The sequence below is a fragment of the Onychostoma macrolepis genome, chromosome 03, assembly GCF_012432095.1.
Source record: "Onychostoma macrolepis isolate SWU-2019 chromosome 03, ASM1243209v1, whole genome shotgun sequence".
In the NCBI taxonomy this organism is placed as follows: domain Eukaryota; kingdom Metazoa; phylum Chordata; class Actinopteri; order Cypriniformes; family Cyprinidae; genus Onychostoma; species Onychostoma macrolepis.
Genome location: NC_081157.1, coordinates 32,439,106 through 32,460,524, shown reverse-complemented (window position 1 = coordinate 32,460,524; position 21,419 = coordinate 32,439,106). Strand labels below are relative to the sequence as shown.

The 21,419-nt window shown below is 37.1% G+C and overlaps 2 protein-coding genes across 2 annotated transcripts in view; one reads left to right on the top strand and one right to left on the bottom strand.

Moving 5' to 3' along the window:
* Nucleotides 1–716: 716 nt before the first annotated feature.
* On the bottom strand, nucleotides 717–15,110 carry myh11b (myosin, heavy chain 11b, smooth muscle). The gene is given in 41 exon segments (XM_058769326.1): nucleotides 717–901; nucleotides 1,064–1,236; nucleotides 1,327–1,435; nucleotides 1,509–1,717; nucleotides 1,811–1,934; nucleotides 2,021–2,109; nucleotides 2,183–2,311; nucleotides 2,398–2,559; nucleotides 2,731–2,943; nucleotides 3,053–3,265; nucleotides 4,577–4,825; nucleotides 4,969–5,121; nucleotides 5,414–5,518; nucleotides 5,611–5,817; nucleotides 5,981–6,125; nucleotides 6,230–6,442; nucleotides 6,528–6,699; nucleotides 6,854–6,977; nucleotides 7,088–7,225; nucleotides 7,402–7,608; nucleotides 7,707–7,838; nucleotides 8,365–8,473; nucleotides 8,606–8,766; nucleotides 8,877–8,946; nucleotides 9,053–9,174; nucleotides 9,393–9,592; nucleotides 9,625–9,699; nucleotides 9,751–9,865; nucleotides 10,046–10,219; nucleotides 10,323–10,496; nucleotides 10,584–10,736; nucleotides 10,979–11,097; nucleotides 11,201–11,296; nucleotides 11,387–11,530; nucleotides 12,054–12,152; nucleotides 12,296–12,359; nucleotides 12,456–12,548; nucleotides 13,210–13,309; nucleotides 13,656–13,683; nucleotides 14,222–14,378; nucleotides 15,000–15,110. Coding segments are annotated over 41 exon segments (5,814 nt in total). The 3' UTR covers nucleotide 717.
* A 4,859-nt stretch (nucleotides 15,111–19,969) lies between these two features.
* Nucleotides 19,970–21,419, top strand: part of abcc1 (ATP-binding cassette, sub-family C (CFTR/MRP), member 1) — a 22,632-nt gene continuing 21,182 nt past the window's right edge. The window contains exon 1 of the mRNA XM_058768512.1: nucleotides 19,970–20,128. Within this exon, the coding sequence (XP_058624495.1) occupies nucleotides 20,081–20,128 (48 nt within the window). The 5' untranslated portion in view covers nucleotides 19,970–20,080. The remainder of the gene's footprint in view (nucleotides 20,129–21,419) is intronic.

Here is a 21,419-nt window from a genome sequence, read left to right as displayed (position 1 = left end):
AGTGTCGGTATTATATGTAAATGAATGTGTACTGTTTCTCTGTTACCTGCACCCAGATATCCCAGTTAATTTGTCAGCAGGAATGTGGAAGTTTGATCTGTAGTTTTAGTTGTCATTTTGCATCATCTGGCAGATTTAAGACAGTTCCAGGGATTTTGTTAAAAATACAGATTGAACTTCTTCATTTTTGTGATCTTGCCCATGGACAGTGGATTAAAAATGCATTATGGGTGTTTAGGTTTTTGAGAAAAGGGAATGCCACTGGGTTTTTTTGTGGTTTCTGTAGTTATGTAGACCTACCCTCAATTTCTACTCCCTTGACAGCCAAGTTTTATTAAAGCCTCAACTTGAAAGCGGCGAATTACCCCCTTAATGCATAACAATATATAATAATTACAGTTATGTAATAATAACAATCCATACCATGCTACAGTGTGGTATCACACTTAGTATCACTTTGTAGTACTTTGATATATGCTATGGCACTTAACAGTTGATAGAACATGGTATTACTATGGTACATGTTCAAAAACCATGGAGGTACCATGGTACTTTCTGAGTGTTAAAACCCCATTAGAATTAGTCAGCTGTTGGAATCAGTGAAGAACAGAAATAAATACCAAACCTCCTTTTAGGAGATAGTCAAGATTAAATAAGCATAAATTATCATTCAGAAATGGCAAAAATAGATAGTGAAAGGCTTTGGGAATGAATTCTTTAGTTGTCATCCTTGGTGCCATTGATTGGCTCGATTTGAGGTTCCTCAGGTTGATGCACAGGAGTAGCAGGACCTTCATCTTCTGGGACCTCGGATGCTTCCATCATGCTCCTGCGTGTTCTTCTAAAGCTCCCACCTCCACTACGCCTTAATGGACTGCTGAAAGATGAGTCACTGCCACGCCTGAGGAACATACAAAGAATTAAGAAACCACACATCTCCAAACGTACCCCATGCAAACTTATGTCTCTTAATGTATGTTACTGTTGAATGCAATAAGGAGGATGTCAATGAATGGGATTATGGTTTCACATACATTACAGAAAGGGGTTACTGCAGAACAACCTGAGTTTGCTCCTGAGTGAAGACACTTCTCGGATCAGGGCGTCATTGGCCTCGGTGGCCTCGTTCAGCTCTTTCTGAAGTTTACGACGGGCAGCAGTGGCACGCTGAGACTCCTCGTCGCTCTCTTCCACCTGCAGCTTAAGCTGCCTTGCTCGCAGATTTGCTTTTTCAGCCTACAACAAGGATGACATCAGTCAGTTGTCAAAGTTATGAGAAAACATGGAACCTCAAAAACTCAAAAGCTGAACAAGAATACTTCATACCTGGTCCTTAAATTGCTCTGTCTGTTTTCGTTCATCCTCTATCTGAATCATCAGTTCTTTTAGTTTCTTGTCTTTCTGACGCATGGCCTTGGCAATAGTTTGTCTCTCCCTGTTACAAAAAATGACTAGTTGGAATCCCTTTGTCTTTACAGCCAAATCCATCTTAACACTGATGATCTTACCTGCTCTCATGGTCCACTTGGTCCTCCATTTGTTGTAACTTAGTCTCTAGTGCAGCTACAGAAGCCCGTTGCTTGGACTTGACCTGTCCCTCCATCTCCAGCAGCTTGGCCCTCAGCTCTTTGTTCTGCCTCTCCATTTGCTGCCAGCCACTCTCCATCCTCTGAGCATTGGAGCGTTCAACATGCAGCTCGCTGGTCAGCTGATCCATCTAGTTATAGATGAAAATGATCTGCGTTATCACCTCAAAAGAACACCTTCACTACAGCATACAACTGTAATCCATACACATTAATCCAATCACCTCCTGCACACTTCTCCGCAGTCTCTCGTTGAGCGTCTCTGTGTTTGCCTGTTCCTCATCAAGTTCCTCTTCCAGCTGTTGAATTTTGGCTTCCAAACGACGCCTCTCATCAGACGTGCCAGATCTATCAGTGGACAGTCATTGCATATTGTATTTTACAGTTTTAAAATTTAAATTTAGCAATTTTGCAAATATCAATTCCCAACATACTTTCCAAATGAGCCACTTGCCATCTCCCCTGCTATCTCATCTCTCTCTCGCTCAGCCTGTTTGCGGGCTCTCTCTGCTGTAGCCAGCTCCTATAAAGAAATTGGCAATTGTATGGCAAGATATTTAAGCCTATTGCAATCAGCCATTTGATATCATGTATACCTCCTGTAGGTGTAAGATTTCTGTCTCCATGGCTCTGGCCTTTCTCTCAGATTCTCTAGCTTCGGAAAGAACCTCCTTGTGGGATGCTCTCGCATCTTCCAGCTCCCTCTGGAAATCTTTCATCTGCGTCTGTCATGGGGAAGAAAACTAACACACATGAAGCTTGATAAAGGCTTGGGAAACTCCAAAAGAATTTGAAGGTTTGACCCTCTGACCTGAGTCTTGCGGAGCTGTTTAATGGCCTCATCCCTCGCCCTACTGATTGCATCAACTTGATCTTCAAGGTCCTGCAAATCCCCCTCAAGTTTCTTCTTGGCAGCTGCGAATGAAGCTCTCATTTTCTGCTCATCTTCTAGCTCAGTCTCAAGCTCACGTACCTGTGTGCCAAGTGGGAAAATATTACAACAGAAGAACTTTTTTCCCCAATTGCTGAGTGGAGGAGGGTAAGGAGTCTACAAGAAGTGTCATGCAGTTCAGGAAGACCTACAAAATCAGATATTGCTTACCCATTGAGCAACACAAATAAAAACAAAGAAATCAATCTTTACCTGCTTGAGCAGTTGTTTTCTCTTCTCTTCATTTTGCTCTTCTTTGACCTGCAAGTCTCTTTGATACTGGACTTTGAGGGCCTGCATATTGACTTCCAAATGGAGTTTAGCATCCTCTGCAGTCTGTAATTCATCCTCAAGTTCCTCCATTTGAATTGTCATCTCTTCTACTCGAGCCTCCAATCCACGTTTTTCCTTCTCCAGCTCATGGACCTTCCGTAGTTTTTATATGCAACATTTAGTAATCTCATTTCAGACAACTGTCTCTAAGTTGACTATGAACTACTGTCCAAGAGTCACGCTACTGTAAAAAACAACTTACATTTCTGCCCACGTCGTCCTTTGAACTGATCAGGTCTTCCATCTCAGTGCGAAGTGTCTTATTGAGTTTCTCTAACTCTCGAAAAGAAGCCTGGGATTCTTCGAGCGCTCGGGTGAGGGCCAAACATTTGGTCTCCTTCTCCCGTGCTTCTGCCTCTGCGCAGTCACGCTCCTGAGCATACTTGCTGGAGATGGTCTTCTCATCAGCAAGCATCTTAATGAGATAAAAAATCACTTAATAGCAAGACCAGATGAAACTTCTAAATTATCTAAGCTAACAGTTAAAAATGTAAAAGACTGGATGACCAATAATTTTCTCCTATTAAATTCGTATAAGACCGAGACAGTACACAGAATCTCGTAGATTAAAATTTGCATCTAGACGGATGTACTGTGTCTTCCTCTACAGTCAAAAATTTGGGTGTTATATTAGAAAGCAACTTATCTTTTGAAAATCATATTTCCCATGTTACAAAAACGGCATTCTTCCATCTTAGGAACATTGCCAAGCTACGAAACATGTTACCTGTTTCTGATGCATTCTCATGCATTCATGACCTCTAGACTGGACTATTGTAATGCACTGCTGCTAGGTGGTTGTCCTGCATCTTCAATAAACGAGCTACAGGTAGTCCAAAATGCAGCGGCTAGAGTCCTTACCAGGGCAAGAAAATATGATCATATTACCCCAATTTTACAGTCTCTGCACTGGCTACATATTAAGTTCCGTATCAGTTACAAAATATTACTACTTACTTTTAAGGCCCTAAATTGTTTAGCTCCTGCATACCTAACTAGGCTTTTATCACGCAACTATCCAACCCGCTCCCTAAGGTCACAAAACTCTGGACTTTTGGTAGTACCTAGGATAGCAAAGTCCACTAAAGGAGGTAGAGCTTTTTCACATTTGGCTCCCAAACTCTGGAATAGCCTTCCTGATAACGTTCGGGGTTCAGACACACTCTCTCTGTTTAAATCTAGATTAAAGACATCTCTTTAGCCAAGCATTCACATAATGCATCTCTTAACCTTGTACTTCAGTTACATCTGATCAAATGCACATTTTCATTCTTTTGCTTGGGTTGAACACAATTTTTTGCTTAGGTATAGCTACGCTATTTTTTTTTTTCTTTTCTCTATTACTTTCTCTGTTTTCTCTGTTTGGGATCCAGCCCTTACAAAGACCTGAGATGACTGAACACCTGAGAAGAGATGATGCCAACCCCCTTAGAAGACCTCAGAAGATGCCAACCCTCAGACAACATACAAAACTACCAAATTTTGCATTACATGACATTAACTAACTGCTTGATTTTTACCATACATTTCTGCCATATGGACATCAACTTGAGATAGTCACCACTGATAAGCTATTACTAAATATAATGTAGAGACTTTAATTTTCTGTAAAGCTAATTTGCAACAATTTGCATCGGAAAAGCGCTATAAAAAATAAACTTGAATTGAATTAATTGTGCTGACGAAATTAGGATAGCTGATATTAGCTGAAGCATAGAAATGCAACCTGATCAAATTTCCGTTGTTTCTTCTCCAGATTTGAAACCAGCTGTCTCTGGTTGTCCAGGTCCATCATCACATCCTCCAACTCTTGCTGAAGATGATTCTTGGTCTTCTCTAGCTTGTCATAGGCTGCAGCTTTCTCCTCAAACTCTCCAATTGTGGCTTCCAGATCCCTCTGTAGCCGTCTCTTGCTTTCTTCAAGCATTTGGAAATTGCTGGAGTACTCATCCAGCTTCTTCTTTGCATCTGACAACTATAGTAGAAGCAAACTTATTGTAAATGAAATTTGCCTCATTTGTACATTTTTATTTTTTTATTTTGGCATAACTAATTGTCATATACTGAGATGCTTAATGAAATTTTTGAGGGTGTTCTTTGCAAATGTGAGTGACTGGCCTGTGTGGTAAGGCTGGAGGCCTGTCTCTCCACATTCCTTCGTGCTTCTGCCTCTTCTTCTAGTTGTTCCAGCAGACTGTTTCGTTCATCCTCCGTTTGACGTAGCCGAGTGGAAAAATTAAGTTTTTGACGGGTCTCCTCAGCAAGTAACTCCTAGATGGGCAAATAGGCAAAACATCAAGAGCCAAGTGCTTCTCAAAATCATAATTCTGTCACAATTCTTTTTTTAACCCTAATTATGATTCCTAAAATATAAAGGAAGAAAAAACAACAATGTAAAGTTGTGTAAAATATTATCTGTATATCATTGTTTTTATCTGACAATAAAATTTAAAAAATGACTTCAGTGTTTAGAAATCACAATGAAATGTTTCTTTTTTTTTTTTAATTATGAACTTTTCTAATGACTCCAGTTTGAAAACCCCTGCTTTAGATTATACAATACCTGTGTATCCTGGAGCTGTGAGTTGAGACTTGCAACATCTTTACTCAGCTTGATGTTCTTGCTCTCTGCTTCATTGAGGATGCTATTCACATTGTTATACTCCATCTGAGTGTTTTTACAAAAGACATCCATAAATCAGGTGTTTCTATAGATTATCTATTATCTATTCAGAGCACATGTCTGAATGTAAAACTCACAGTCAGTTTAGACACTGCATCTCCAAGTTCTTCCCTCTTCTTTTCGCTCTCACTGAAGCGAGTCTGAAGGTCAGCAAGCTGGGTCTCCACCTTTTTCTTCTTCTGTTCCACATCCTGCTTGGCATTACTCAGTGAGCGAAGGTCTCCATTCAAGCCTACAACCTCCTTCTCTAAGGCCTGTTTCGCCTTCTCCAGATTGGCCTTGGCCTGTGTTTAAGGTTCAGTTTAGGAAATTTAAATTTATTTCATTTTAATCATTTCGCAGGATATTACTTACAAGATTAAAAGTACTGGATTACCTAACTGAATGGTTGATGTTGTTTTAGCACTGCAATTTTTCTTATGCCAATGTTATAAGCAGTTTTCTTACCCGTTTGGTTTGCTCTAGCTGTTCACCAAGTTCATTTACAGACTGAGCATGTTTTTGTTTCATCTCATTCACTTGAGCCTCGTGGCTTCGGCCTTCGTCTTCTATCAACTTCTTCAGCATTGCCACCTCCTGCTCTCTCTTAGCCCTGTCCAATAAAGAGGCTAAGACTTATATCTACTCTACTATGTTCCATGTAAATAGTAAAAAGTAATAAATGACTATTTGAAAGTTACACATTTAAATAATCACCGTAGCTCTTGTTGTACTGCTGTGGTGTCTAGTGAGTCCTCCAGTTCAGTCCTCAGGGCCAACAGCTCTTCTTCCAGCTCCTTTCTGGCCTTTTCTGACTTTCTACCAGTCTCCCTCTCAGCTTCGAGCTCATCTTGAATCTCTGTGACAAGCCCGTCCATTTCCTGTATCTTTTTCAGAGCATTGCTCTTCTGAGCTGATTCTTTTTCTATGCTGGTCAATATACAGATGATCTGGTTACAATTTACAATGAGCAGTGAAGCAATGCCTTTGAACTGTCGTGAGAGCAACAATGTACCATGCCTGAAGCTCCTGAATTTCCACTTCACTTCTGGCTTGTTGTGTCTTGAGCTCTGCTATCTGGGTCTGTGTGTCTTTTAGTTGTTCCTGTACATCATTATACTCAGTCTCCAGTTTACGTTTAGCTTTCTCGACATCCTGCCGACTTTTCTCTTCCTTCTTCATTCGAACTGCACAGACACACAGAAATGGGAAATGCTTCACGGTATGTACTTAAGGTATTTACTTATAATTTGATATACCAATTAATTTGGTTAGGATTCAAATTATTTTCAACTACAGACAATTCCATACTATAAAACCCAAAGTCACAATGAAAAAAACCTTCAAGATCTGAAATCATAGATTCATGTTTAGCCTTCAGTTTAGTCAAGTTTTTGGATTTCTCTTCCTCCTCAGCAAGGTTGGAGCAAAAGTCAGCTAACCGCTCCTCCAACTGTTGCTTCTCCTAAACACACAGAAGCAGCAGGCATATTACTCAGATCTGATATTCATTTTTCACAAAAAGTATAATAATGATCCAGATAAAACTACCGCCTGGTGAAATTCAATACAAACCTTCTGCAACTTGCAGTTTTGATCTTCCACGATGAAAAGATCTTCCTCAAGTTTCTTAATCTTCCCATCTGCAGCCCCACTTTCCAGTTGAAGCTTCTGTCTGGCATTTTCTTCTTCTACTAAATGTTTCTCTAAATCCTGCACAAAACAATAGATGAATACAGGTTTCTTATTTACTATTTCCATTTTCTTTTCCAAATCTTATGCTTTGATGAAAATGAGAGCGAGAGAAAAAATTACAGTAAAATTACAATTAGCAAATTAAAGTCTCATTATTGTTCCACTTAGTCTGTGATAACTGATCACCGCTTAACCTTGAGTTGTTGTTGCAGATTCGCCTTCTCTTGCTGAAAGACCTGGCTTCGCTCCTCCTCCTCCTCGAGTCGAGCCTCCATCTCATGCAGCACTTCCTCCAGCTCTTGCTTCTTGGCCTCCAGCCGTATCCTCACCTCCTCAGACTCTGCATACAACTCTGCCTCCTCCTGTATTTTGGCTTGTAGCTGGTTTCTCTCCTCTACCACCTGCACTCCAGCCAATATGGGTGTATTGATAGTGAATCAGTATGAATGAACACACCATTGTAGTTGAGTTTGGATCACATATTGTTCTGCTCTTGTACCTGGTTGTGTTTCTGTGTGATCTCCTTAAGTTCAGCTTCAGACATCTGGGCAGTTTCTTTGGCTTTCTGAAGCTCCTCCTCCTTTTGACTCATCTCCTCTTCTTGCCGAGTCACCTGAAGCAGGGGTTTTACCTAAACAGAAACATAAATTGACCACAAAATGACCACATTTAAATTTAATTGTATTTAAATTTACATAGATGTGTGTAGTTCTGTCATGACAACTCTCGGAGGGTTTGGCATGGCAATGTACATGACAATGGTAATGTGTTTGGTCTTGGCAGAATAGATCTGCTGCTGCAGCAGACCAAGTACCGAGACTTGCTACTGCCAATACATCCACAACGTGCTGCTGTGAGCATGTAAGAAATACTGCTGCGTCACATATAACAAATGAAATAACCCCCAAATAGCATACATGAATCACCCGGTAGCAGATTTATGCAGGTGGAGCTGGGGAAGGAGGAGGGTTTCTGAAGCGCAGCAAGCACTAATCAAGCATTTGAATGTTGAGCAGCGAGCTCATTAGCTGCTGATGTGAAAAGAACCAATCAGCTGCGCCATGTGATAATGTCATTATGTCAAATTGAGTTTGACCTATCGGACTGTGCCATCAAGAGTTTCATGCAGGAACTCTGGATTTGTGTTTAGGACTTACTTTAGTGAAAAGTCTCCACCACTGCCAGTTCTTGAGTGTCAGATAAACAGCACAGTTCCTCTGAATCACTTTCATGGATGTCAGCTGCTTTTGTTTCTTGCTGAATGCCCTGTAAATTTCAAGATTTTTAGATAAAGTGGCTTACTTTTTGTCTTTAGCCACAATGAAACTACAATTACAACAAGAAGCTTCAAAGGTAGATGGTATACAGTATATTTGCATTTATTTAACAAGAACTCACTTTCTGCTAAGAAAGCCACGGGCCTGGGCCTGGAAGGCAATTATGACATCAGTCAGTTTCAGGTCACGTTCTTCCTCCAGCTGTGCCAACACTCCTGTGCGGAAAAATATCTTGCTCAGACCAATCCGGTACAGGTTGGGGTCCAAGTCTAGATGTGTGATCTGATGGTTAAAAAGCAGGGAGGAATTGTCATCAATGAACGATAAAAAAATAAAAATAAAAATTGCATTGTCAGTACAGTGTAAGTATATACATATTTTGCTCAAATCACCATAAGTGTACAGGCTTGTTTTCCATCCATGAATCCTTTAGGAATAGCCCCAGCAGCAAGGATCTCATAGCTTAGAAATAATCAAAGATTGAAGTCAGTATTCTGGCCATTTAGAAACATCCAAATCTACAAACTCTGTATTTGAAATTATCAAGTATGTTTCAGAAATGACTCACCGCTGGCGGAACTCATGAAAGACGATGCGATTGGGGAAGCCCTGGCGACAGATGCGGATCCCTTCCAGTACACCATTACAGCGCAGCTGCTCGAGAACCAAGTGGGCAGCTATCTTGCCAGACTAAGGACAAAAGCAGTGAATTTTCACTCTATTTTACTACTATTTGTACTATATATATATATATATATATATATATTTAACTGTATGCATACTCTTGGGTTAAAGAGTATAATTCATGTTTAAATTCCATATAAAACAAATCTTGTGAAACCTGCATCTTAGATATACCACTAAATACAGATATGAATCACTATATTTTGATATTTGCTGTGGCATACCCTTTTTTCATGGTTGGGAATGATGCAGCGTACAAAGTTTGGTTGAGTGTTATTTAGAGTCGTCATGAGCTTGCCAAGAGACTCTTTGTACAGCTGTCCTACGGTGCGGAACATGCCTTTCTTGGACTTGGAAGCAGTAGGAGCTACGCTATCAGACTTAGCCATTTTAGCCATGGTTTCCAAACCCACCACACGGTCCGCTGTGGGAACACAAGGATTTCTTTCAAAATACATTTTAGACCATTTGTTTTTTAAATTCATTATTTGAGAAAAATAAAAGCTTTCTTTATAGAGAATACATTACTGTCTTTCTGCTCAGACTTAAGTAAACCGTGGCAAAATCCTGACAAAAACTAACCATCTTTCCAGATGTCCTGAACAAAAGCACTGGAAGAGTTACACAGCAGGGCTGTGACATTGTCATTGAGTGGGTCCATGTTTTTAGTCAACCAAGATGTGGCATTATAATCCACCTAAATCAAATTAAAACATTATTATTATTATAGCAATCATATTTTTTTTTCTCATAATGATCTTATGTTAAGTACTTTGCTTTACAACTGCTCAACTTTTAATCAGTCAATTTAATTCATTTTTATAACTGTATTAATATTTTAAATGTATATCTTTTCTGACCCCAGACTTTTGAATACCTTGCCAGCATAGTGTTGCACAGTGAAGAAAGTCTTCTCCTTTAGATTCTTAGGCTTAGAGAATTTGCAGTGGCTTGAGTGGGTGTTTGTTAGTTTTTCGACAAAGGAAACATCCGTTGCCTTTGGAAACCAGCACTCCTCATCTAGCAGGGCTAGGATACCTGGAGGATTGTTCTGTAAGAGAAAACCAAGAGAAATGTCATGACTGAGTGACTTTTAAAGATAATCAAAGATTATTACAATTAATATGTACGAATGGTGTTGTTTATAAACTGACCGGTCTCTCAATGAGCTCAATGCAGGGTAGGAGGTCCAGACCAAAGTCAATAAAGTTCCAATCAATGCCTTCCTTTTTGTACTCCTCCTGCTCCAGGATGAACATAGTGTGATTGAAGAGCTGTTGCAGTTTCTCATTGGTGTAGTTGATGCACAGCTGCTCAAATGAGTTATCCTGTGAGAAAGGCAAAAAAGGAAAGCCTTGAGTTTGAAAGTTCACATTTGGATTTTATAATCTGTTAATGAAGACTTTCGGACTCACCTCAAAAATCTCAAACCCAGCAATGTCTAAGATGCCCAGAAAAGAGGCTCCCTGACGCTTTGTCTTATCTAGAGCCTTGTTGACACGTGCCAAGATCCAGCGAAACAGACGATCATACATAGCCTTGGCCAAGGCTTCAACTGCAAAGTCAGCCTGATAAATGGACATATTATATTATATAAACTTACATATACAGTAGTCAATATTTGAAGTGGATCAAAACCTTTCATCACAGTTGTCCTAAAACCAAAATAATACCCTTTCTTGACTTAGGACAACTTTCATTAACTTTTTTGATCCACTTCAAATGTTGACTACTGTATACAAATTTAAAAAATCAGCTGGAATCTTAAAAATAATGCATTATAGCTGCATGGCGTCATGTGGTAATGCACCTGTTCTTTGGTCTGTGCCTTCTGTACCAGCTCTCGGCCAACTTTGATGCGAGGAGTGAGCATAGCTTTGGTGAAGTCAGTCACATTAATCCCCTGCAGATGGCACACTTTCTGTGCAGCTGGTGGATGCATTTACCACAACATATGAGCATTTTGGTTTAGTCGGGATAGTTCAGGATAAGAGCAACATCACAGATTAATTCCTCTGGACTGATTGTTTACCTGTGTTGTCTGGCATGCTGGCCTGCTCCTGGTTTTTCTCTGCTTTGAACTCAATGTTCCCCAGTTGCAGCACAGTAGAACATAATTTCAACATGCCTAGAAGTAACACAACACTTTTACTCATGTAAAACAGCATGAAAAGATAGGATATTAAGTTATAAAACTAGTCATGGTTTTGTTAAATACCAATTCTTTCCTCCTCATTGAAGCCCAGGACCTCCATGGCTTCCAGAGTCTCTTCAAACATCTCATCATCTTGCTGGTTTTGTACTTGCACATGCCCAGCCACCAGGAAACGGTAGTTACCAAAGTCCTCTAGCAAGAGCTCATCTGTGGAAGAGAATGACTGCTAGTGGTATATCTGAAATGGTCTACTAAAACTAATAAACTGACAAAATTAGCTGATCTGTATTTGTGACCCTGGACCACAAAACCAGTCTTAAGTCGCTGGGGAATAGCCAAAAATACATTGTATGGGTCAAAATTATTGATTTTTCTTTTATGGCAAAAATCATTAGGACATTAAGTAAAGATCATGTTCCATGAAGATATTTAGTAAATTTCCTACTGTAAATATATCAAAACTTAATTTTTGATTAGTAATATGCATTGCTCAGAACTTCAACTTTAAAGGTGATTTTCTCAATATTTAGATTTTTTCAAATAGTTGTATCTCGGCCAAATATTGTCCTAACAAACCATGCATCAGTGGAAAGTTTATTTATTCAGCTTTCAGATGATGCATAAATCTTCAATTATGACTGGTTTTGTGGTCCAGGGTCACATTTGTGAATGTAATTACATAAGACTCAATACAAAGCTGCTGTAATAGAAATTCTCAGTCCTTACCCACCTTGCATTTTGTCTTTGGCTCCAGCCACCATGTAGTAGAAGATGTGGAAGGATCTCTCGATTTTGGACTGTCGGATACATCGAGACTTTTCCAGGAGGTCTGGATTCATTATGTCATTAAGGTGAAAATGAATGTGCTTGACTATATGATGTACAGTAAGTCTAAATATTTTTGGAAATGATTGCTCTAACTGATTTGGATATCAAACTCTTCAGATTCAGTGGAAAGATTTATTAGGATACAGGTTTCAATGTTTGCTCCAACGATGTAACCAGTGTTGTCAAAGTTGATTTTAATAAATTTACCCTGAGAAGGAAAAAACAGCAAAAGTTTTTACAGTAATGTTGATTATAATGATAATGAGCAAATATTCAGTACCAAAACAATGAATTGTTAACTCACAAATCTTGAGGAATTATCATTTTTGATGGTCTTTGCATTGCCAAATGCCTCCAGAATAGGATTGGCCTGCAGGAGTTGCTTCTCTAGCTCACCCTAAACAAACGGACAAAGCAAATGTTATTCATTGTGATTCAATGCAGTCAAACTATAAACCTAAAGCTATTCTAGTGGACTTTACATGTTATAGTTTAGGATATATTAAAGTAAAAGGCCTATCAGGTTTTAGCCATGTGTAATTCATAATTCATGATTGACATCCAAAAATGTATGAAAAGAAGCTTAGGTACTCACAAAAGCAAACTGGGGTCCTTTTTGTTGCTAAATGGGGGTAAAGAAATGAATTGAGTTAAAATTGAAAAGCTGTGTATTTGATATCCACTGCTATTATATATCAGATCTGTATATTCTGTTAATTATTGCAAAACATAATTAACAATAATCAATCCAACAGTTGGGTTTTGTTTCATGGACAGCCTTCCGAAATCACAAAGCACATGCAGAAGCATATCTGTATGGACAAAATTGTAAATGACCCACCGCAATATTAATGCACAGCACCTTGCATGTAATAATTAAATATATCTTGTTTAGTGCTGAAGCGTTTACAGCCTATCATAAAGACATGACTATTATACTAATCAAACACTACACTGTTATCAAAGCCTTAACAGTAATGAGGGCATGCAAAAACTGTTATTATAAGAGATACTGTATGACATGTTAATCAGTTTAATGATGATAACTTTGAACTCACAGATCCAGCATCTCTCTTCCCTTTGTGTGATGATGCCACAACTGCAAGGTACTGGATGACTTTTTTGGTGTTTTCCGTTTTTCCTGCACCCGACTCACCACTGTTAAACACACATTAAAGAATGCTGCCACATGTCACATAATCATTTGCATAAACATTTACATGTCAGGCTGCTTAGCAAATTTGATTATATAGTGCATATAAATGTGTATTATTTTATGGCCCATGTGATATTTGACCAGTCAGTCAGACTCAAGCTTTGGTAATTCTTGCAAATGTATCAGCTGATTACATCTTTACTGAATGGTGCCTCACAGACACAGTGGATACTTCTTTCCTGGGTCAACCTTGGGCTAAATTCTTTATTATTAAAGGAATAGTTTCATTAGAAATATATTTTTAAGAGTATATGGAGCAAACAGTACGTAAGCGCATTTAGAACTCACGTGCAGAGAATAGACTGGTCTTCACGCTCTGTGGAGAAAGAAACAGAAACATTTGAACTCAGTACAAGGACAGGACAAGAAATGCATGAATTGTCACAATTAAGAACCTGAACGAGATTAACAAGGGGCCCGGATGTCTAAACACAAACTCCACTATTGCTCACCCTACCTCCAAAATCTTACATATTCTAAATTGAGTACAGGGTGAGATTAACTTCAGTTCATCCTTCCAAAAATAGCTGTAAAAAAAAATTTAGTGAGAAAGGGAAAGGCCCCTTGTATGGCAATACTGATGCCTTTAATCCACAGCTTGTAAAACACAGTCCCTGACACACACACACACACACACACACTGTCCAATACACAGCTGCATGGCTCTGCTGGACTGAACAACTATGAATAATCTTCATTTTTACAATTTCCTTATTCTATATTTGTGTTGCTCAATTATACAACATTGAATTACTTTTGGGAAGAAAGACATGATTTTTCTGTAACAACCACAGTAAGCCTGTGAATTTACTAATAGTTTTTATATGGTGCATTCAGTTAAGACTGGTGGTCACCTTGCAGCATGTTCCTATAGGCATTATCAGCGACGGCATAGATGTGGGGAGGAGCCTCATGACGCTTCTTCCCCTTGTACATCTCAATGATCTTCTCAGAGTAGATGGGCAAAAACTTATAGGGGTTCACCACCACGCAGAAGAGACCTGAGTAAGTCTGGATTGGAATATCAAATATATATTCAAAATGTATGCCAGGAAACTGCAATATTATGCATTTTACATACATATATTGGTACAAATATGCTTCATTTTATTCACACTTTAAGGCATTTTCAACTTTTTAGATACAAAGACTCCTGGATATGATGATGCCCTGGGAAGTGACCCCCATCCTAAAGTATAAATGCATATATTTTAAATAAAATAAGTATAATGCATAATATTTAATGTATTAAGACTCATATACACTACCATTCAAAAGTTTTGGGTCAGTGAGTTTTCTTATTTTTCTTTTTGAAAGAAATTAATACTTAAAATTTAGTCAGCAAGGATACATTAATTTGATCAAAAGTGACTGTAAACTCTTTGAAGTGTTACAAAATGTCTAAATCAAATACATTCTGTTCTTCTGAACTCTCTATTCATCAAAGAATCCTGAAAAAAAGTATCACAGTTTCCATAAATGCAAATAAGCAGCAAATGTTTTGACATTAATTATAATGCAGAAATGGGAGTCTGTGTACCCTGTTTTGAAAACCCCTGAGACTGAGCTATGATCGTAAATAAAGACTTGTAGTTTAACTGACTGTGTAAGGTGAAGTTTGAATGAACTTACATAAATGAGACCTGAGAAATACCTCTCCTTGAGGTTGTGCAGCACTGAGGCCTCATTCAGACAGGTCAGTGCAGCCATATCTTCCACCTTGTTGAACTTGGGTGGGTTCATTTTCTGGATTTCATCTTTGCTGATGGTCATCTTCTGTCCATTGTCGAGCTCAACCACCACGTCATTCCCTGTCTCTTCTTTGACGCTGGCTGACTGAAAACCTTCCCTTTCTGAAGGTATCCACACCATCTTTTTGGTTGACCAATCGGCCTGGGCCACCCCGCTGTTTTTGAAGTCATTGTCAAGGAAAAGGAACTTGCTGCTGTCTTCGTTTTCTGGTTGCGTGGTCATCTTGACGTATTTCTGTGAGTTGTTCTAAGATGTAATAAGGAATGTGTTTTATCATCTGTCTGTATTATAGCTTTTTTTTTTGACACTCCCAATGGATGTGCGAACATGTAGCCTTATTTTATATTCTAATCAGGCAAACCACAGCCATATCTTTGCCACTCATGGGCCACTTATTCTCTACAGCTGTAAACCTGTTGAAAGGTGATAATAAAGTCCCCATGATCATTCCTTATATGGAGTGTGTCCAGTAAAAGCTTTCTCACACACCACTGACATATTGGTGCCAATTTATATGGCCCGTTTTGTGTTTAAGTGCCAGATTTGCATGACAAATTTCCAGGACATTTTACAGTCGGCATGTCCTACACATTTATATTCTTCTTAGAAGTTTTTTTTTTTTTACAGTTAAATATAATAGAACTACAGATGTTCTTATGGTCTTTGCAATATTTAAATAACCCTGCAGTGCATAAACAGGTAATTCTTACAAAACATTTCAAGAGTTCCAACCTGCCACCCTAAAATATGGCAAATTTGAGGAAAGCAAACACTGGTCAATTAACATTTGACAAAAAATTTATAAATAATAATTACATTACAAATAAATGAAACTACAGTTAACAAAAAAGTTTGCTTTTTTTATTTTTTGAAGAAACCGTAATTTAACTCAATGCTACAATATATATATATATATTATTTATAATATATTTTAATAAAAGTTTTAATTACATTTATAATGTATATACAATATATAAAGCAAAGCATAAATCTAATACTTACATGCTACGACAGCCTCTTCTTTTTGCAGTGTCTGTGTATGCTTAGAGCAGTATCCAAAAATGAGTGCCTTGGATGATCTTTATTCATTTTTAAGCCTTAATTTATGGACAGACTTGGCTTTGGTGGGTGGAGCAAGTAATTTGGACCATCCTACAGCCAAATTCATCAGAATATAGCCTACAGCCTATGCAAATGATGAGGCTTTTCTACTGAAAGACAGTTTTGTAATGGTCATTAAACACTAAATGACTATCTGTAACCTATCTGTTTAAGTGCCTTGACTGAAGTCGATATTTTAAGTCATTCTTGAGAAGAACAGGGTGAAAAATTGAAAAAATAAAACCTTGTACTCAGACAAATGAAACTACATTTATGTATCTTATGTACTAAGCTACTGAGCTACACTGATAAAAATGATTTTGTGGTAAATACTACAGAAAAACAAATGTAATTTCTACATTAAATAATTTAATTCAGGCAAGAATTTAAATAAAAGAGTAAATTCAATATTAGTACTCAATTTAAGCTTGTAGAATTTAAAGTTTGAACTTATAAGCATATTTTACTTGGAATTGTTTGTTGTTGTTGTTTTGCACTTGGGCATGAATAATTAATAAGGTAATTTTTGTTGTTGTTGCTGTTTTCGAGATGTATTTACACTGTTTTGTGGTTGCTTTTGTTGTTAGGTTAAGTAACTTGCTGTTTTGTGACATCTGGAGTTAATTTTTTACTCAGAATGACCCATTCATACTCAAACACTATACGCTGATTGTCACCGTCATTGTGTATCATGTGCCAAGTATTCAGGTCTCTGTGTTCCTTCTATTCAACTATATTGAGTCAACATATTACCTTAAAATGAATAACGAGCAGTCAACATGCTTACAACTTATCCACACGCTTTATAGGCTTTTTTTTAATGTTGTTTGCGTAAAGTTTACAAACAGCGACTGAGTGAAATGTACTTGAGTATTGTAGGGTAAAATTAAAACAATTAAGTAGAGATTACTCATCAAACTCTACCTGGCCACGTTAAATTTACTTATTTCCTTTACTAATTTTAGATAACTTAGTTAAGTAGATTTTACTTAATTCTGTATTTAAATTTTACTTAAAAAATATGTGTGCAAAAACTTGCAAAATAAAAGTAAATTTAACTTCTTATTTTTTTCAGTGTATGCTTTGATACAACCTCCCAACTTTTCTCTTTTTTTTAATAAAATGTGTTTTTTACCTTGGAGTGTGTAATAGGCCTATAATTTCAACTTTATCTTTAACAGCATTCAAGATGTTTTTAACATTTCAAAACACATGGTCATGTTAGCAGACAGATTACACTTTTGACCAACAATTCCACAACAAATATAAAATATCATAATGAAATATTATCAAAATATTCAACTGACGGTGGTGACAAAAACCTGAATTTGTAGTCATTTTAACTATCAAATACATTGAATCAATCAATTACTGTATTAAAACAAACACGACAAACAGTGAGTATGTTATTGTTTATAAAGCTTTTATTCAAGAGTGACATTTAAGTATTTTGATATATCATTGGAACACAAAATCTTATGGTGGTGACATCTGACGGTGTTGACAAATTTGGCATTTCTTTCACAAAACAAATAAGAGTTCATGTAGTAGCCATTTTGTTTTGTTTTTCTGTTGATGCTAGATGCTAATGGAACCTGCTTCAGGAGAATAAAATGATCTAAATATTTCAAATAATTTCCTCAGAAATTGGAAGATGGTGTTGACATATCATGGTTGTGTGAGAGGAAATATTAACATTAGGATTTAAAATATTCTAAAACTATAAAACTTAGCAGAGCCTGTCTGACACTGATGTACTCTGCAGAGGAGGACTGTGGCGAGGGGGTCCTTTAGAGTGACAGCTGCCCCTGATATTCCCTGATTTGATTACATTTTAATGAATGTCTGATGGCGTTAACAAAAAGTGGGGACACAACTTTGAAACCTTATGAAACATGCATGTGTCACTGAAAAACAACCTTGCTTTGATATGAGATATTATTAAGTGTTGCTTTTCATAAAACAAGGTATTTTTCATCATTAAAAAAACATTTTTATCCATTTTATAGCATATGAATGATTGAACCCATCTCTGTGGACACACTGTTTTAGATGTAGTGAGAAGACAATAGTGTCATAGATTTCACATAATAATGATAAACTTAAATTGAAGGGGATAATTGTGTTAAATACATTCTATTATTAATCCCCATAACATTTACAATTGAAACATATTTTTTACTTTTAAACCTAACAGCAGTTACAATTGCTGGACATGTTTTGTCCCATGTCTCAAGAATGACTGATTTATTATTTCTGTTTAACCTGGCCAGTATACCTTTTACAGCTTATAACTAGTTTATAATAAGTCAGCTATAATATAAGCTATTTTATAATATAATATAATATTATAATATAAGCTATCAGTTTATAATATAAGCTATTTGAGACTTGTTATAGCACTTGCTCTTTTGTTGATTTTGATTGCTTCCATTGTCCTCATTTGTAAGTCGGTTTGGATAAAAGCGTCTGCTAAATGACTAAATGTAAATGTAGATTTATAGACTTTTGTAAAAAAAAAAAAAAAAAGTCGGCTGATGCTCATCATTCATGGTTTTACTATACTGTGGTTTTCACAAGCAGTTTGACACACATCTAGAATGGCAAGCCATTTTAACATTTAATCCTTAAAACTTACTAGTACCTATTTTCATTCTACTAGTACTTATTCTAGTTACTATTCATTTAGCAGTACTTGTACCTAATAGGATCAGAATATCTTTGGTCTAAAGGTTACTAGTAACTAAAAATCTACTGTTTCTTTTTTTTTAATTAGTAAAGTATAAAGTATCTAGTATCTATGAATAAGTACTAGTATATATTTAAAAAGGTAGTAGTATCTAAAGAATAAGTTGTAGTATTTAAAAAATAAGTACTAGTACACTAAAAATACTGGGTTAAAAACAACAACTTAAATCCTCTAAATTAATCTGTAAATATTAACTTCCAAGTTAAGTATTGGACCACCAATAGTAGAAAGATGCCTCATTTGACTCCCTATAACATACCTATACATAAACAGTGCACAGTTCTAAGAATGTATTTTAACATTCACAGTAATTAAATTCAGTATCTTTACGAAAAAGTAATTTTATTTCATGCAAGGCATCAGACGTTTCCATCACGTGAAACAACCATTGCGACGTGCTTTTAACTGTCATCTTGTCCCTATTTATTGCATTACATAAAGTAAAATAACTTTGCCTACATTAATGACTTTATAGATAAAATAAAATGTACACAAACCGTTAATTCACCAAACTGCTCTCTCCTGTAGATAACGTAAAAACCCCTCACAGCTGGGTTTCAACTGTAAGTGAGATTGTCCGAGCCACTAACCCAGTGCTTAATTTAAGCCGGATCCTGTTCTGGAAATTTTGGATTTTTTGCTTTCCGGTATTTGTTTTTAAAGATCGGCATTAACAAGTGCATTAGATCGTGACAGTGCGTGGCATGCGTGCATATGAGACAGAGTGATTGGGCCCACGTACACTGTAAAAAGTGATAAGTTGACTTAACTTAAAAAATTGAGGAAACCCGTTGCCTTAAAGTTATTAAGTAAATAATAATTTTAAAAAATAAGTTAAATGAATTGTCAAGTTCACTTAACTTTTTTTTTTTTTTTAATAAATAGTTAATCATTTTAAGGCAAAGGGAGTGTTAAAACGGCTTGCCATACTGTCATGTGTGTGACTCCCGTTACGGTAGTTGTTAAATTGATGAAGTGACAGCGCCCCCTATATTTCAGCTCATGCATCCCACTTCTATGCAGGTCCCCAACATCACAACACGCACAGCAGTGGTTATGAAACGGAGTCATTGTAAACCCAACACACCATAACAGATCCTTCCTGCGGCGAATGGGTATTGACAGTTTCTGCAGTTTGGACGGTTCTGATCCATTTTGGGTGAGTAAATAAACAGTTCTACTGTCGTGAACTGTATTTTTTTCCCGACCATATTTTGTTTTCAACAGATTGCCAAGGTTCACCGGGTTGTGTTCCGCAGCATGGAGACACTTGGTTGTGTCTCAAAACACAGCGAGCCGCCTACCTAGGCATCATTTCGGGCCGTCATACGCGCGTTTGGACGCTCGATGTGGGGGGGTCAGAGCATTTTCAGGCATCAAATGCACGTCCGAAGAGATTAGTTTGGGTTGAATGCACATATAACGCCGAATTTTGCTGCCTAGGTAGACAGCTTAGTAGGTTTTGAGACGCAGCCACTGTTGCTAAGCTAACCGGTTAGCGACACAGCAAATACCATATGCATATAACTCTCTGTGGACTTTAATACTGTAGTGTTGATATTTCTCTATGACAGTCTAACCGTCTCGTGTAAGAGTGATTTATAACACGATCACCTGCTCAATGTGTGTCTTTATTACCTTGTGAAACTGAAGAGTTGACTTGTCACTGCTCTAACTTGTTTTTGTTTAATTTAGCTAATTTCTCTAATGCTAGGTAGTTTCCTCTTAACTAGAGAACTTATGTAATTATTTGTCATATTTACAAAGAATTAAGTCTTGTTTATTTGTGTTCCAGTTTGTGCAAGGTCTGACAGGTCAGTGGATTATCAGTATTAGTTGTAGTCTGACAAGTTTAGGCAGTCAATTTGTCCTTCATGATCAAAGGGGCAGAGCATTAAATGATGAATCACTCTGACAGATGACTGCATGCCAAGAAAACATGTTACTTTTCTTGAAATGCCCTCAGCTTTTATGTTTACATTATTAGTCCTTTGTTTGTTCAAGGCTACAATGCAATGAAAGATTATCAATGAAAGGTTTGGAGGCATAGGGTGAAAAAAAAAAACATGTTCCATAATAATAATGAAGGTTATTTGATAAAGTAATTTTTTTAAGTTCATCAATCTCTTTTTGAATTACAATCACTCCATAAAATTAGTGCAACATATACTTCAGATACTTTAAATAATTGTTTTAGTCTTTGTTAAAGTACTGGGAAGTTGAGGTGAAAATGTTTTCATTTCTCATTCAAACTTTTTTTTGTGTTACAGTAATTTAAAGGTACAGCAAATACTGCCATGACATAAAAAATTTACAATTGAAATAATGTATTATTTGCTTATGCCATTTTTTTTTCTCATGTTTTTCCTTGTTACAATAACGAGAAATTAAGGGGAAAATGTTTTGTTTTCTTAAATTTTCACAATGCAAAAAGTCTTAACGGTCCTAAC